The sequence below is a fragment of the Vespa crabro genome, chromosome 6 (genome assembly GCF_910589235.1).
Source record: "Vespa crabro chromosome 6, iyVesCrab1.2, whole genome shotgun sequence".
Lineage (NCBI taxonomy): Eukaryota > Metazoa > Arthropoda > Insecta > Hymenoptera > Vespidae > Vespa > Vespa crabro.
In genome coordinates this window covers 5,324,247-5,340,607 of record NC_060960.1, presented here as the reverse complement: position 1 = coordinate 5,340,607, position 16,361 = coordinate 5,324,247, and the positions used below count along the sequence as shown (strand labels likewise).

At 34.2% G+C, this 16,361-nt stretch overlaps 2 protein-coding genes across 3 annotated transcripts; one reads left to right on the top strand and one right to left on the bottom strand.

The window, feature by feature from the left end:
• Positions 1 to 797: 797 nt before the first annotated feature.
• On the top strand, positions 798 to 2,784 carry LOC124425093 (malate dehydrogenase, mitochondrial). The gene is made up of 5 exons (XM_046964934.1): positions 798 to 1,045; positions 1,469 to 1,684; positions 1,777 to 2,049; positions 2,115 to 2,444; positions 2,516 to 2,784. The coding sequence occupies exons 1-5, from the start codon at positions 971 to 973 to the stop codon at positions 2,642 to 2,644; spliced, it is 1,023 nt and encodes a 340-aa protein (XP_046820890.1). The 5' UTR covers positions 798 to 970; the 3' UTR covers positions 2,645 to 2,784.
• A 436-nt stretch (positions 2,785 to 3,220) lies between these two features.
• Positions 3,221 to 16,217, bottom strand: LOC124425094 (14-3-3 protein epsilon). 2 transcript variants are annotated; one of them, XM_046964935.1, is made up of 4 exons: positions 15,997 to 16,217; positions 9,737 to 10,043; positions 8,793 to 9,136; positions 3,221 to 8,166 (listed from the first exon to the last, which is right to left on the bottom strand). In XM_046964935.1, exons 1-4 carry the CDS (start codon positions 16,058 to 16,060, stop codon positions 8,111 to 8,113), a joined length of 771 nt encoding a protein of 256 aa, XP_046820891.1. In that variant the 5' UTR covers positions 16,061 to 16,217; the 3' UTR covers positions 3,221 to 8,110. The 2 variants fall into 2 exon arrangements, with proteins under 2 accessions (XP_046820891.1, XP_046820892.1); XM_046964936.1 differs by lacking the exon at positions 15,997 to 16,217 and adding an exon at positions 12,462 to 13,475.
• Between the last annotated feature and the right edge of the window lie 144 nt (positions 16,218 to 16,361).

Genomic DNA, 16,361 nt, shown 5'->3' with positions numbered 1-16,361 from the left:
CCGATATTGTTAAGAATTTGAACTACAAATTATATAGTTGTAGAATATATACGTTAGATGAAGACACAATATAACGTATAGTTCACTACTTTTTTTAAATTTTATGATAGAGTGCGCTAAAGAATTATATTGGATGTATTAGGAAGCTAATTGAAAGCAGTATTTCAGTCGGTCAAGTAACATCGACCGTTAATATCGACATAAAAGATAATAACGCACAACAGCGAATCGCGATGACATTAAACTAATTTGTAAATTGAACGATATAAAAAATCTGATCGAAAGAGTTCGTATTCGATACAATTTATTCTGTATTATGAGAACGATCATTCAATAATATGCTTCGAGTAACAATGAACGGCACGTGTCGTTGGAAAGTTCCATAAGTAAAAGAATTTATTGATTTATTGATTCTCTTTGAGCAAATGAAGATAAATCGTGTCTTATCAGTATCACAATGCTACGAATTCACATTATACTGCGCAATGTTTTTAAACTTCGATATATTACAGTAAATGAAAATCAATTATAGGATAAGGTGGCTCTTTTTAATTTTGTAGGAATGGGGACGATCGAAATTTTGATTAAATAGTAATATTCAAAGACAGAGAAATAAAAGAAAAAGATAAAAGTAACAAACAAACGAATGAATATTACGTTTTCTTCGAAAAAATAAACATTTCAATTCGAACAGTTATGACATGTGTTAATCAATTCGTATATTGGCGCTTATCGTCCGCCATTTTACATACGAACGTAATGCGCATGTCCGTCCGATTTACTATGCTCTGGCTGCAAAGATTATTGCACGTTGCCAGGCTGTGGAAGTAGAGCTGAAGAGAGTTGGAATCATTACCCGAAGGTCACGAGTGTGTCTTTGACGAGGGTTATTGAATATTCGACATCATTTATATCATCGGTATCGTTCGTTCGTTAAAATCGTTTAAATTTTATCGATAATCAAGCAAAAATGCTGCCCCGTTTTTTAAAACCAACTCTAAATATTGTTCAGCAAGGAGCAAAAAGATTTTCAACGAGCACTAGGGTAAATTTTTTTAAGCAAATAATTAAAACACCTCTAAATTTCTATTTTCTCATTTACGGTTTAGACAAAGACACGATTCTATACGGATCTAACCTCAACAAACATTACTTTCTTGATTAACGTTATTTCGCATGTTACGTAGATTTTTATATAAAAAATGGTAAGAAAAAATTGTTACGCAATCGAATATCATTCATTTGTTAATTTTCTAAATTTCGGATACAGTGATTAAATCAATGAATAATCCCAATCCCGTGAGTCAAGCAAAAAAGAAAAAATACGATGAGACTCTTGTCATATTTGTATATTTTCAAACAGTGGATATTGAAAAAAATGAAGTGAACTAGTATGTACTATGAAAAGAGATCGTGGAATAAAATGATTATTTCATGTATTCATTGTAATTTTGGTACATATTCACAGCGCGATGTCAAGGTCGCCGTTATGGGAGCAAGTGGTGGAATTGGGCAACCATTGGCACTGCTGCTAAAACAATCTCCTCTCGTCACCGAATTATCTTTATACGATATAGTAAACACACCTGGTGTCGCTGCTGATCTCTCTCATATCGATACACCTTCAAAAGTTACGGGTTATGTGGGTCCAACCCAATTAAAAGATTCGCTAAAAGGTGTAGAGGTATATAAATTCTAATAAATAAATAAATTAAAAATATTATTGTTAAAATTATACAAATAAAAAATTATAATTAATCATAAATATTATTCCAGATCGTAGTAATTCCTGCTGGTGTACCTCGAAAACCAGGAATGACAAGGGATGACTTATTCAATACAAATGCCTCTATTGTACGTGATCTTGCCGCAGCGGCTGCAGAAGTATGCCCAAAAGCATTAATTGCCATCATTTCTAATCCAGTTAACAGTACTGTACCTATTGCTTGCGAAACATTAGAAAAAGCTGGTGTATTTGACCCTAAGAGAGTATTTGGTGTAACTACTCTCGATATTGTCAGGTCAAGTGCATTCGTTGGCGAAGCCAAGGTAAAGATTGTTTAAACACATATTATATAATAAAAGCAATAAATTGATAAATGTCATTTCTTTAGGGTTTAAATTCACAAGAAGTAGTAGTACCAGTAATTGGAGGACACAGTGGCATTACCATTATTCCTCTGCTTTCGCAAACTAAACCCAGTGTTTCTTTTTCTGAAAGCGAAACAAAGAAACTCTCAGAGAGAATTCAGGAGGCTGGTACAGAAGTTGTAAAAGCAAAAGCTGGTACTGGCTCGGCTACTTTATCAATGGCATATGCTGGAGCTCGCTTTACTCTCTCACTACTCAAAGCTTTGAAAGGACAACAGGGAATAGTTGAATGCTCTTACGTTAGGTCTGATATCTGCAATACTAAATATTTCTCATCTCCTGTTCTCTTGGGTGTAAGTAGAATTCCTTTACTCTCATTTTTAGTATATATTTGTTACTAAAATAAAATCTCTTAATGTCATAGAAAAGTGGAGTTGAAAAAGTTATGGGATATGGTGACCTTAATGCTTACGAAAAAAAATTACTAGAGGCTGCTATTCCAGAGTTAAAAAAGAATATCAAGAAGGGAGAAGATTTTGTAAATAAGAAGTGAAATTATACAGGTTGTACGTATCTTTAGAGCTCAACTCTTCAAATAACAGGAGAAGTAGCCTTCTTGTTGATAGCTGGTTATGACATATCGATGAAACATAATTTGTTACGATTTGTGCCAATAAAACCAGCTTACATGAATTTGCGAATTTTAATCTATAGAAACAAGACATATGTTTCTGCACTCTAAATTTATCACGATAGATAAATAGATTAAACCACCGAATATTATCGAATGTTTAATATATGAAATAAAAAATAGTTTAATAGAAATATATGATTCTATTTAAGAAATAAAATAAAAAAGATAAATACATAAACAAGAAATATTCTAAAATTATTCAGTATATTGTACAGACTAGTACAATATACTGAAATATACAGTATATATATATACAATATACAGTAAATAAAAATAAAACATCTTAAATTTTAATTATGCCTTTTAAATAAAAACAATTCTCTCGTTGTATTCATAGTAATATTTATTTACTTTTATGCTTGGTATTTTACTAGAATGAATGTTTTTCATTCCTTTCCATTTCTACTTATTAGCAATAAAGTGTAACAAAGAGCAGACGTTTATAGTCCGTTTATTTGTAGCTTTAAAATGTTTACTTTTACAGAAAAAGAAGGGCACTAGACCCATGTATAACCGTACTTGTTGCAATACAGAGCGTAAGAACGCGCGTGGTCCGAAATAGATTATTAATCGAAACAACACAACAAACGCGTCAAAGTCTTCAGACTTAAGCCAGTACTCGTTCGTAGGAAGGGTTACGATTAATCTTTAATCACGATCCATCGAGTATACGCTAACTCGATACACAAAAGAATCGATCGAAGTTTTCGATCTAACGATTTATATTGCAGTGACGTAAGTTAAGAGCTCATATCCTTCGAACGGTCCGTCGCGTGCTGTGTATGTGTGTACGTGTGTAAGAGAAATAGAGAGAGAGAGAAAGAGAGAAAAAGAGAGAAAGCATAGTAGAAGCATAAATCGATTAGAATAGACGAGATAAGATCGACTGACCAATATGATAAATCGAAAATATCACGAGTGAATAAAGAAATGAAAATTTAATACGAAGAAAACGCTTTTAGAAAGAATATGTAAGTAAAAAAATAATTCGCAATCTTCTTGAAATAAGACTTACAAAGTTTGATTATCAATAACGTTATCGATTAATTCAATGATAATTTAGATAATTTATCGCTACTTATTTCGTATATGAGAACCATGATATGATTCGCATACGAGTGTAGAAAATGTTAAAAAAAAAAAAAAGAAAAAAAAGAAGAAAGAAAGAAAGAAAAACAAGTTCTCTTAATATATGAAGCGTACATAACCTCATAAATGATATCAGAAAATTCACTCGATACAAAATTTCCATGAATCCTCGTTCACAATAAACTAATAACAAAATTTTCTACCTAATTCTCAGATCGAAGATATATCATATCAAAAAGTACTTTATACGACTTTCGAGGATACGTTTTAGAATTAACAATATTTATTTTTTCGGTCGCTTAAAGAAAAAGTATAGAATAATTTATTCGTTATTAATAATTAATATATTCCCATTTAAAAATTGGAATGGGTTATTAGAGAAAACTTCAACGTGTAATGACCTCAATATATAATAATTATCTTTTAACGTTTCAAATGGGATTGGTTGAAAAAAAGAATCTGAATCCTGGAAGAATTGGTACCGACTGCCGCCATTTTTACATATTTAAGATAATTAATATTACCAAAGAAGGAAAACATAACGATTGTTCAAGTTAATAGTCATAATTAAAGTTAATAGTTGCAATTTCACATCTGCATATTCTTAGATTAATCTCGACAGTTAATCATCAAACGCATTTGATATCGTGATCGCGTAACATTACGTACACACCCAACGTATCTTGTAATTAAATGAGACTATTTCTCGATCTTTTATACATTCACAAATTTTTTGATTATTATTATTAATGTTATTATTACTATTATTATTATTGTTATTATTATTATTATTAATAAGAGTTTTTTTTATATGTGAATTTTACTCGCGACTGTTTAATTTCTCTCCGATATATTGACGATATCGAAGAAAGTATATGCGTTGGATCAAGTTCACTCTTTTGATAGCCTCTATTACAAGTTGGAAATTTTTTCGCGTATACATACATACATACTTACGGTGTCGTCGATCATTACCCTTTTATCAAATTCCATTTTACTTAATTAATCTTTGCATCATGTAAATACAATATATCCTATTGTAATCGATTCAAACGAATATCATTATTTTCAGTGATATTAAAAAAAAAAAAAAAAAAAAAAAACTATGTTGATGAATCTCTTCATACTTAGGTTATGTTCATTTTTATAATTGTAACTTCGAAATTTTTTTTAAGAATTTCATTCGCATAAATCGATAAAAAGAGTACACGCTGTATATATATATATATATATATATATATATATATATATATATATATATATATAAATATATATATATATATAATTGTCGATTCTCTATTACTATAATATTTAAATATAAATATTACTGATCGCCGTCGTTCAGTATTTGCATTTAATTTCGAATTAAGTCAATAATCACGAAAGTGATCTAAGTCAGAAAGAGCATCGAATTATTCCGGAACACAAAGTGATATGTAATTTAGGACATTTAGGTCACATTCACGATCATTGACACTATTCGTTTCGCTTTCTCGCAGCACGCGTAAAGTCGTCTTACTTTCTGTCCGTTTCTTTTTTTTCTTTCCTTCTTTTTTTTTTTCTTTTATTCATCATGAGATCAAATATATGCAAGATATAATTTTCACAGATGAATCCAACGTAAGTCTGTCTTATTAGAAGAAATAATTGTTTCGATCTAACATTAAATATTTCCAACTGAGATATGAAATCCATCATCGGTCGAGTCGATTAGAACTAAAGGGACTGTTGGTGATTACGATGAATGATGATGGTAATAGTGGTGGTGGTGATGGTGGAGGGAGGATTATCCTTCACGAGTATGCACCGATGAGAGGTGATTGACGAAAAAAAAAAAAAAAAAAAAAAAAAAAATTAAAAAAAAAATTAAAAAATATAAATAAAAAAAAAAGAGATGATGAGGACATACATACATAGGCGAAATCGTTCGCGGACGATTTGAAAGTAGGGTACAGAGTCGTTTATTCTGTTATTATTTATATACCACAGCAATCGATAATAGTTTACACAAAGGGCGTATGAAAATGTACAACCACATTACAAACTAGCTAAACAGCTATTTTTTGCTGTGAAACAGAACGCTAAATAGGGGAGGGCTCCTCTACAGCAGAACTTGATATTTTTCTGTTTCGTTTTCGTTTTCTTGTTGGTTTGGTTTGTTTTTTCTCCATTCTTTCTTCCTTTTTTCTTCCCCCCCCCTTTCTTTTTTATTTTCTTTTCCCGACACTTCTCCTTGACCCAAATAATACCTACACACAAGCATCTCTCTCTCTCTCTCTCTCTCTCAATCTTTCTCCTTTTTCCCTTCTCTTTCCTTTTTTTCTGTCTCGGAGAAGCGTAAAAAAAAAGAGGCAGTTACAATGAAAAGTCTGATATTAAAATTCGATATAATAATACTTAATTTCTTTCGCAGATTATTATTTATAATATTTTATTATTAGATAGTAATGTTTGCTCTCGAGAAAGAAGCCGTTATTCAGGTTGAATGGGCGTGTTTATTGCATTGACTATTTTATTTATTTATTTAGTTATTTATTTATTCACTCTTGGGAGGGGCTACGTTGTTGTTGTTGATGACGATTATCCTATTTTCTCTTCTTCCCTTTCTTACTTCTTTTTTTTCTCTCCATGATTTTCCTATTCTTTCTTTTAACAAACGCGCGCTCTTCTCTTCGACGGCGATGAAAAAAAGGAATCGTAAGCTTCGGTAAAATCAATTTCTATTCACGGAATGCGTTGACTCTTGGTCTCGTTTATTATTATTATTATTATTTTCTTATTTTTTTTCTTTTCTCTTTTTCCTTCCTCTTATTGTTGTCGACGTCGTCGTCGGTTTCACAGAGGAACGACGCGATTGATCTCTCTTTCTCTCTATCTCTATCTCTCTTTTTCTCGCTCGCTCGCTTGCTTGCTTCCTTCAGGAGAAAGGTTTTCTGTGTGTTAGAGGATTCTTCGTATATACATATACATACACATACATATGTATACAGACGCACGTACACACATATATGTATACATACATATATATATACATATATATATATGTATATATATACTGATCGTTTTACGCTCGATTTACGCGTATAAACGTTGTAACACCGTTTTATTATCGTGGCATGCGAGACGATCATGCGCGCAGTAAAAAAGCAGGGAAGGAGGAGAAGGACGAGGAGGAGATTAGGGGCCGGGTAATACGAATGAACGAACGAACAATCGAACACACACCGTAGGCTCGATTGACGTTTGTTTGTTTTCTATTGTAAAATGCGTACGGTATACACAATGGAAGTTGTGGGGACACGGATCTTTTCCATCTTTATCTCTTTTCTTCCTCTTCTTTTTCTTCATCATCATCTTCCTCTTCGTCTTCTTCATTATCTTCTTCTCCTGAGGCGCTTGCTCGCTGTATGAATACTGCTAGAACGAGCCGTACATATTACGACCGTACAGGACCAACAACAACACGCGCACGCACTTTCATTTGAACATTTTTATCACCTTTAATTAATTATGATTTATATTAGCTCAATTTGTTTACCGAAATCGCGCTTGTCAACGATATTTTTCGTCGTAAATCACGCTAATTTTGATCGTTTACGGATCTCATAAAAACCGTATACTTTTCTCAATGTTTCTTTTCCTCTCCCTCTCTTTCTTTTTTTTCTTTCTTTCTGTCTTTCTCACATGCATGCATGCATACATACTTACATACAAACATACATACACACGCCCACGCACGTGCAATCACACCCACCTACTATGCTTTCCCTTCTTCCTTTCTCTCCCTGTTTTTTTCTCTCTCTTTTTTTTTTTTTTCTTCCAAACATGCTTTCCAGTCTCGGTGGTAAACCCAAAGGTGTCTGTCTTTACTCTCTTTTTTTCTTTTCTTTTTTATAGCTTCAACAATTCTGATGTGCACCGTAACTCGATGTATATACGCGCGTCTGTATGTGTATATGTATATGTTTATGTACGTATGTATGTACGTGAGAGTCCGTGTGTATTTACGTGTTTGTATGGATCGAATGATACGATTATTTTTTTCATTTTCTTTTTGAGTAACCATACGTTGCGCGTGCTTAAGGTCACGCGATCGCTAAAGATCTCCCCTTCCCACTTCAAACTGTCACCTGCTTGAATTGTTTTTTTTTTGCTTACGAGTTATTAAGAGTTTTTTGCTTTTTTTTCATGTGTCTCAGTTTTATATGCGCAAGACATCACTCACTAAGGCTAGAGTTACGATACGTCCTGATCTTCCACATCCTGCAGCTGCTCCTTTTGCTCTCCTTCGCCTGCAAACGAGAGATAAGAAAGATTAGCGATATGTTTTACTCGCGAAAACTTAAACTTTCGTCTTATTTTATAAATCAAAGAAATACGATTAATTTTAACACGCTTAGTACCGCGCAGATCTCACAATGGACTTTTATTGGAATGTGAATTATTTGTTTATTATCCTAAAAAGGTCAACAAACTTTTTATACATTTGTATTAGATATCTAAAAAGATAAAAGACACGAGATTTAGATGACGTTCCTTTTGAATAATTTCAACAATGATATATAGACATTTATATATATATATTTTTTTCTTTTTTTTTTTTTTCAAACGAAAATTCTCGAAAACTTTCGAAATAGTACGAAATGCGTTTTTTTTTAACGCGTTGAATGCCGGGATAATTTCATATAACTTGCTTATGGCGTCGAAATATTGTATAATCGTTCTTATTACTTTCCTTACAACATTGTCAGTCACAATGAACCCCATGGTGTTATTAACAATTACAGGTGAATCCCATGATGTCATTAATAGTTGCAGGTGAATCCCATGGTGTAATTAAAAATTATCGGTGAACCCCAGGGCATTAAACGAGTTAATAGATAATCCTTAAATCGATCATTATCTGAAATAAACTAACCATCCCCTTGCATATCCGACGTCCAAAGCGTGAGGTTGTCCCTAAGGAGCTGCATAATTAAGGTGGAATCTTTATAGCTCTCCTCAGACAGAGTATCCAATTCTGCGATCGCGTCATCAAAGGCAGCCTTCGCTAAGCGACACGCCCTATCAGGACTGTTCAAAATCTCGTAATAGAAGACGGAGAAATTAAGCGCTAATCCCAAACGAATGGGATGAGTTGGTGGTAGCTCGGTCATTGCAATGTCGCTTGCTGCTTTGTACGCTACTAGAGAGTTCTCTGCAGCCTCCTTCCTGTCATTGCCAATTGCAAATTCGGCCAGGTAACGATGATAATCTCCCTTCCTGTGCGGAACGAAAAAATATCTTTCGGTTAGAAAGTACCGTCGATGGTATAATGTGAGGAATTAAAGAAGATCGATGTACAGTATGCGTCACGTGATTCGTTACGCGTCGTGTATCTTGCTAATTAATAGAGATATCAAAAAAAAAAAAAAAAAAAAGGAGAGAAAATAAAAACAGTAATTATTTGGTATGTTTCGAAAAATCATTTTATCGAAATATAAATGTACTGTCAATATTTTATCTAGATTTGTCTTTATTAAATCGACGATTTGTTGATTTTATTACTGAAAATACAGGTGCAAATGCACACTTGTAATAAGTCATTTGACAGATCGTGTACGGAATAAACGGAACGTATTAGGTAGGTCACGTGACTTATTATGAGTTGATCGACGATCTGTTAGGTTAGGACGATAAAAAAAAAAAAAAAAAAAAAAAAAAAAAAAAAAAAAAAAAAAATCGAACATTTTAAAGAATAAAGCATTCGTCGAAGCTAATTATTATTAACTGATATTATTATAAGATGATTATTATCAATACTGCAATATCAACTAAAATCACATGACACATCCTGCATAATTGTATAATGCATTTTCTTACATTTTGTAATAAAATACTTTCGACTCTCCAGTCGAAGCACATGGTATCAAATGTTTGTCCAAGACACCCAGTATATCAGCACAAATATCCTTGAGCTCTTTCTCCACTTGAGATCGGTACTGACGGATCATCTCCAGCTTACCCTCGGCACCTTTGTTCTCCTCCTTCTGTTCGATACTCGATATTATTCTCCATGATGCCCTCCTCGCACCGATCACATTTTTATACGCGACGGATAGTAGATTCCTTTCCTCAACGGTGAGTTCTACGTCCAGCGAGGCCACCTTCTTCATCGCTTCAACCATTTCTGCAAAATATGACCGGCAAACATTGTCGTCAACGATGATACCGTTAATTTCGAAGACAACATGCTGTCGTCATTATAATTTATCTTTTCATATTCGCTTTTGTTTGGAAAAAAAAAAGAAAAAAAAAAGGAAAGAAAAAAAATAAAAAAAGAAACAAAAAGCAAATATCCATAATAAACCTATAATTTAAGATATTGAATCTTTCTATGCCTATCTACATACATTGCTATTCTAGTAGGCAACATCGTTCGCTATATTTTATATAATAATTATCGTTAATATAAAATTAACAATTTTCTTGATGGATCATAATTGACTTCGTTCCGAGGAAAGACTGTACCGAAGGATTCGGATAATTTGCGTTTTAAACGGTTCTCCGACTTTATTCAAGGTCATAAATCTGCTTCCGCCTATGTAACTTCAATCAAAGTAGTTCCTTGTCGTCCTCACGTCCTTTTCATACAATTCGAGAACGTTCCTGTAACTCTCAATATTCAATTCTTCCATACGATCGAATAAACTCAGATGGAAGAATCGAAAACAATATCAGAAATTGTCGTATACTTTATTTAACTTTTAGCACAGCTCTATTCCGTATGAGAAAAGTTATCGCGTAGGAAAGGTACGCTGACATATATTAACCCGCTGACCCTTGAACTTCGTAAAGGTGCTCTCGCTATTCAGGTATTATATCACTGATCATGCGCGAACGATATACTTAGATACTTTTATTTATCGTAGCCTTACATAAACGACTTTTTTCAAATTTCCTCTTATATTCACGTATCATATGAACAAGGATTTTTACTTTACATTCTAAATTAAGATTTCAAGCAAACAAATGATCGCATGATTTATTAAATTAATAAATAAAAAGAATGTTACAAAGCGATCAAACTCTGCCATCATATTTTCACACTTATCGTCTCGAGGGAATGCCTTTTGTTACGTATAATATCGTTCAGGAATACTTCATCTTAACAACATTAATTATTTAACAATTTTAGTAATATCGAGTCGTAATGGCAATGACAAAGAAATCAAATTATAAATTATACAAAAGGAAACAAAATGGAGCTGTACATATTACGATGTTCAAAGGTCTTTTCGAATCATACTCATATATATATATATATATACATACGTTATTGAAATAATTAATCTTGTTAACTTTAGAAGGTTTTTTATTATACTTGTAATATACCAAATACGAATTGCAAATGTATTAATATGTATTGCTATTCCTTTTTTTTGTTTTACCTAGCAGCTCCATTAAAAGATTATTGACCTTTTTTCTAATTAAAAGCAGTATATGCCTATTGAAATAAATTCCGAATCCAAATTACTACATATTTGTTCGAATCTTTAATCGTTAATTTATGGAATTAAGCCTGTTAAATCCATAAAATTCTTATATATATATGTGCGTCAGAATAGTGATCTATGATCGTTTACTAACGCTTACCAATCTAACGCACACGTATTTTTCTAGATAACCATTATCTTTAATACACCTGTACTTTCTTCCAACGTCCCTTTCATTGATAATACAACAGAATTGAGTAAAACACAGAGTGAGTCACTTGTTGGAAGTCAATGTTTCAATGGATTAGAGAAGATATAACAATGAAGGTATACTACTAAATGAGTATTGTATAAGTGTGCAACCGTTCTTAGTGTTCCTTTTTTGCTTGAGAGCGAGATAATGACGTGAAACAAGTGATTCATTCTGTATATAGGGTAAATCAGATAGTAATAAAAGAATCTAAAAATTTTATGTAAACCTGTATTTTTATGTATATTCGAGAAGTTTGTACAAAAAAATAAAAAAAATAAAAAAAAAAGCATTTTATAACATATTTATTTGAATAACTTTATATACACAATAAAATGCATGCTTTTTTTTCTGTTTTTAATGGAGAAAATCTCCATTTATTAAAAAAAAAAAAAAAAAAAAAAAAAAAAAAAAAAAAAAAAAAAAAAAATCCTCCAATATAACGTGCTTTGAAATCTCAGTTACGTTTATCAAAGAGCAAAAAAGCAAGAATAATCGAGGGGGGGGATGCACGATTCATTTTTTCAATTGGAAGGAAACAAGGAAAAATTGTTCTCTCTCTCTCTCTCTCTCTCTCTCTCTCTCTCTCTCTCTCTCTCTCTCCCTCTCTCATATCCATCAATCGGTGTTAAGTGGGAAGTGAGGAGAAAAAAAAAGAAAAGAAAAAAAAGAAGAATAAAGAACGACAATTCAAGAGAAAGAAACATTTTGATTGGTGCTATGATGGAAGCTGGCAATGGCCGCACACGTTCGGGCTCGTACGAGAGGAGTTTCTGACGCTTACGCGCGACCACCACAGTCGAAATTCGGCGCAGCTCTCCCTCCAAGGATCGATAGCTCGGTAGAAAAAGCAACACATTACCTATGGCGGCGCCTTGCTGCCACAGGACGCGCCTTCTTTCTTCTTCTTCTTCTTCTTCTTTATCCTCTTCTTTTTCATTGCTTCATCGTTATATTAAAAAGGTTTTGATCGTAGAATCCCCAAGCAACATTTTTCTTTTTTTTCCTCTTTTTTTTTCCCCTTTTATCATACTCATAAATGATTAATGAACTTACAGAGAACGAAAATAAAAATCATGAAAAGGCGTTATCATTGTCGATCAATAATAAGTTACAACTTCTTTAAACTCGTACGAAATTTTATTTGTATATTTAATTCGTATTTTATTTTATTATGAAAAATCAATAAACTTTCCGACAATTAAATATATTCCGAATATCAAAATATATTGGACACTCACGTTCGATATCAATGGCTATAAAAGAGTTTTGTGTATTTTTTAATAATAATAACGATGTAAAAGAAAATTAAAATGTCTAATGGTACACACGTGTATTGACCGTGAATCGTAAATAGTATTTCAAATTTCCATACCATTCGTTTGACGTAATGTTCTCCGTTTTATAACGTTTTAACGAGAACGAGCATAAAAAAAAAAGAAAGGAACAGAGAAAAATTCAAAAAGAAAATAATAAAAGAAAAAAGAAAGTAATAAATAAAACCACGATAAGATACATATTTTAAAAGTAATAACGAGTTTACAGTTTCAACGATGTCCGATCTTTCCCGAAGTGGTTTAATACAACTTTCTTGTCGTGATAACCTTCCAAAAAAATGTAATACGTCGTCGTTATCTTTTGTTATTTTATTCAATCCTTTCGAAAACTGAAAATCGAATGTAAATGATATATGTCTTAAAGAATCACACGTTATGTATCACGCGTTACCTTTATCATGTATTATCAAACCAAATTCGATGTTATCCTCGATAGATAGCATCTCCCGTTCGTATATTTTCAATTATTTTCAGATTATTTCAATTTTAAAGGAGTTATAAGAAAAAATTTCTCTCTCTCTCTCTTTTTGTCTCATCTTTGACAGATTCGAAATGGTACGATACATCAGACGATAAAGATAAATACATTTGAAATAATATTTAAGACGAGAATTCATTTAATAAATCTTTTCAAGCTATTTATGTATGTAAATCGAATATTATAAAATCATTCTCAAGAAAAAAAAAGAAACAGTGTAATTATATATATATATATATATATATATATATATATATATATATATATAAAAGATAAAAGTAAAAAAGAGAAGAAATTCACGAAAAAGTATATCGGAATCGTTAGCGACGGAATTACGAGGAACGAAGTATACCGGCCGAGATATACGGAAACGTAAGGTAGCGGGCGCAGCAGATCAATACTTTCCTTCGGCCGTGGTCGCCCTCTGCCTCTTTCGCTCGACGCTCGTGACTACCCCTCAACTTTAGCTCCGCTCTAACAGTTCTCTCACCCATTCTCTTTTTTTCTCTCCTTTCTCTCTCACTCCCGCAACCCTCGGATTTACCCTTCTCTCTCTTTCCTTTTTCCTCGCCCGAAAGGAAAAGATAAAGAAAAAGTATCATATGTCGGGCTCCTTCGATTCCTTCGTCTCCTCTCTTTTGAACGTTTCGTTTCATCTTCTCTCTTCATGTTATTCTTTACAAGCATAACACCCAGAGACAGGTCAATATCACAAATTTTATTCCTACGATATATCTTATGTTCATACATTGGCAAGAGAGCCAATCAACCAATGACGAATGAATAATATTTATCCAATGCAGAATATCAGAATGCGCGACCTTTTTTACTTAAATTTTTTTTCTCCTTTTTTTTGTATTTTTATCTCTCGTTACTCTTTACCATCTATCATTCTTCTCATTCTACTTGTCGATATATAGATATCACGCGAGAAACATTAGCCCCCTTAGGATCATTAGCAGCAGCAATTCCCCTCCCTCCCGCCCTTCCTCCTACCATCCTAACCTATCCCATTCCACGCACGATCGATGAGTGACTAAGCAGGAGGCGTTTGACTCGCGCTTGCCATTCCTACGACGTTTCTACCAAGGAACCTTTACATACATAAACGCGCTCGCTCATGGAAAAGATGAAGAAAGTACGGCGCTAACGTACTTTGCAGAACTTTCCTTTGAACTTTCTATCAAGCTCCAAGTCCAGCATTCGTGCGAATAATATGTATATAGGTGTATACTGGATTATATATATATATATATATATATATATATATATATATATATATGTCTATCCATGAACTGAACTAAATATATATAGTATATAGTACATATACATAGATATATGTACATAGTCACCAATATTATAAACGCGTACATTCACAATAGCATACATAGCATAGGACATATGTCGTACGTCGTGAATGGAAGTAAAAGTATCAAGCACGACTAGTAACGAGAAACGAAGTTATTTCTTCTCCTTCTCCTCCGCCCTTACTTAGAGAAAGACACCTACGCCATTTTCAAATATTTTAGGAGGACGAAGATAGCAGAGAGAAGAGCAACTGTTCGAGGAAAAAGGCAAAGGGTCGCCGGAAAGGAAAGCAGGAGAATTTCTGGATAGGTAGGTAGGTAGGTAAAAAAGGGAGAGAGAGAGAGAGAGAGAGAGAGAGAGAGAGAGAGAGAGAGAGAGAGAGAGAGAGAGAGAGAGAGAGAGAGCACAGAAGAGAAGGCCGAAGGTCGAGCCGGTCCCGTCGATTGGTTGTACGATTTCTCTGTGTTCTTCAAGGCCAAATGCCACGAGCGGTACACGCGTTACTACGTGTGTCCGTCGTAGTAAAAGCCGGCATCGCGGCTTTTTAAAGCGAATCTTAACTTCTCCGTTGTCGATCTATGCGTCACGCTATACGGTGAAGGACCGACTTGTCTGGTTATCTGGACGATGAGGCCCCTCAAAGTGCCGAACACAGTACGCCTAGCAACGCTACCTCGCCGTTGCTCCAGCGCTGACGACGTCGCGAGCGAGCGAGCGAGCGAACGACGAACGAGCGAGCGAGCAAACGAGTGTGTGTGAGAGAAAGAGAGAGAAGGAAGGAAAGAAAGAAGTAGAGAAAGGTAAAGAAGAATAGAGAGAGAGCGGAAAAGAGAGAGGAGAAAGAGAGAGAGAAGGGGGAGGAGAAAAAGGGAGAGCCGCAGGATCGTCGATATTCCTGAATAAGCTTCCCCGCTATCGTCAAGAATGAGAAATGACATGAGCCATCGAAAGAAAAAAAAATTTCATAGCTCGCCGGCTTCTTTTTTATGAACCGGGCAACGCTAGTCTCACGCTTGACGTTTCTTCCACGACTTTTGACAGATCTCGCGAGGTTCATAGCGATTATATGTTTCCTCGGAAATCTCGTTCCGACTTCATTTATCGAATTTATGGAAAAGAGGAAATTCATAATCAGAGAGAAAGAGAATGAAAGGTAAACGGTTGAATGGGTGGGTTTAATGTAGGAGAGCCGAGTAGTTCCACTCTCCTACCGATTTTGTCGATTTCCATTTTGACCCAGGCCGGCTCCCTTACCCAGAAAAATATCCACTCACCGTCATAGCGTTCGGCTTGTTCGGCTAGTTTCGCCTTGTAAACATTGTCCTCCCGTTCCGACATCTTGGATGCGTGTGGATTTCACGGGTAGTCAAGGGCTTTCAGGGAAATCTCACGAATTGCTTGTTTCACCGAAATACGTACACCTCCTCGCACAGCCACTCGCAAGCTCACTGACCAAGATGGCGGCGCCCGCCAACAATCGAAAGCAGTTCCCAACTCGCGCAGACTCCGCAAGACGCTCTGTCGCATGGCGCATGTTGAAGCCCGTGTATCATTACGCGTGACGTCACTGTTAGCAGCGCCCTCATCAAGGCTCGCGGATGAACTATCGTCCAAAAGGCAAAAAAAACTAATTTTCTCT

What these genes read in the sequence shown, in the direction of transcription:
- LOC124425094 (XM_046964935.1), bottom strand. Translation starts at nt 16,060, where the DNA reads ATGTCGGAACGGGAGGACAATGTTTACAAGGCGAAACTAGCCGAACAA. An exon ending in ACAAGCCGAACGCTATGACG is followed by an intron (nt 10,044 to 15,996) that starts GTGAGTGGATAT and finishes CATATTTTGCAG; the next exon opens with AAATGGTTGAAGCGATGAAG. An exon ending in GTCGGATATGCAAGGGGATG is followed by an intron (nt 8,167 to 8,792) that starts GTTAGTTTATTT and finishes TCTCGTTTGCAG; the next exon opens with GCGAAGGAGAGCAAAAGGAG.
- LOC124425093 (XM_046964934.1), top strand. Translation starts at nt 971, where the DNA reads ATGCTGCCCCGTTTTTTAAAACCAACTCTAAATATTGTTCAGCAAGGA. An exon ending in GATTTTCAACGAGCACTAGG is followed by an intron (nt 1,046 to 1,468) that starts GTAAATTTTTTT and finishes ACATATTCACAG; the next exon opens with CGCGATGTCAAGGTCGCCGT. An exon ending in ATTCGCTAAAAGGTGTAGAG is followed by an intron (nt 1,685 to 1,776) that starts GTATATAAATTC and finishes ATATTATTCCAG; the next exon opens with ATCGTAGTAATTCCTGCTGG.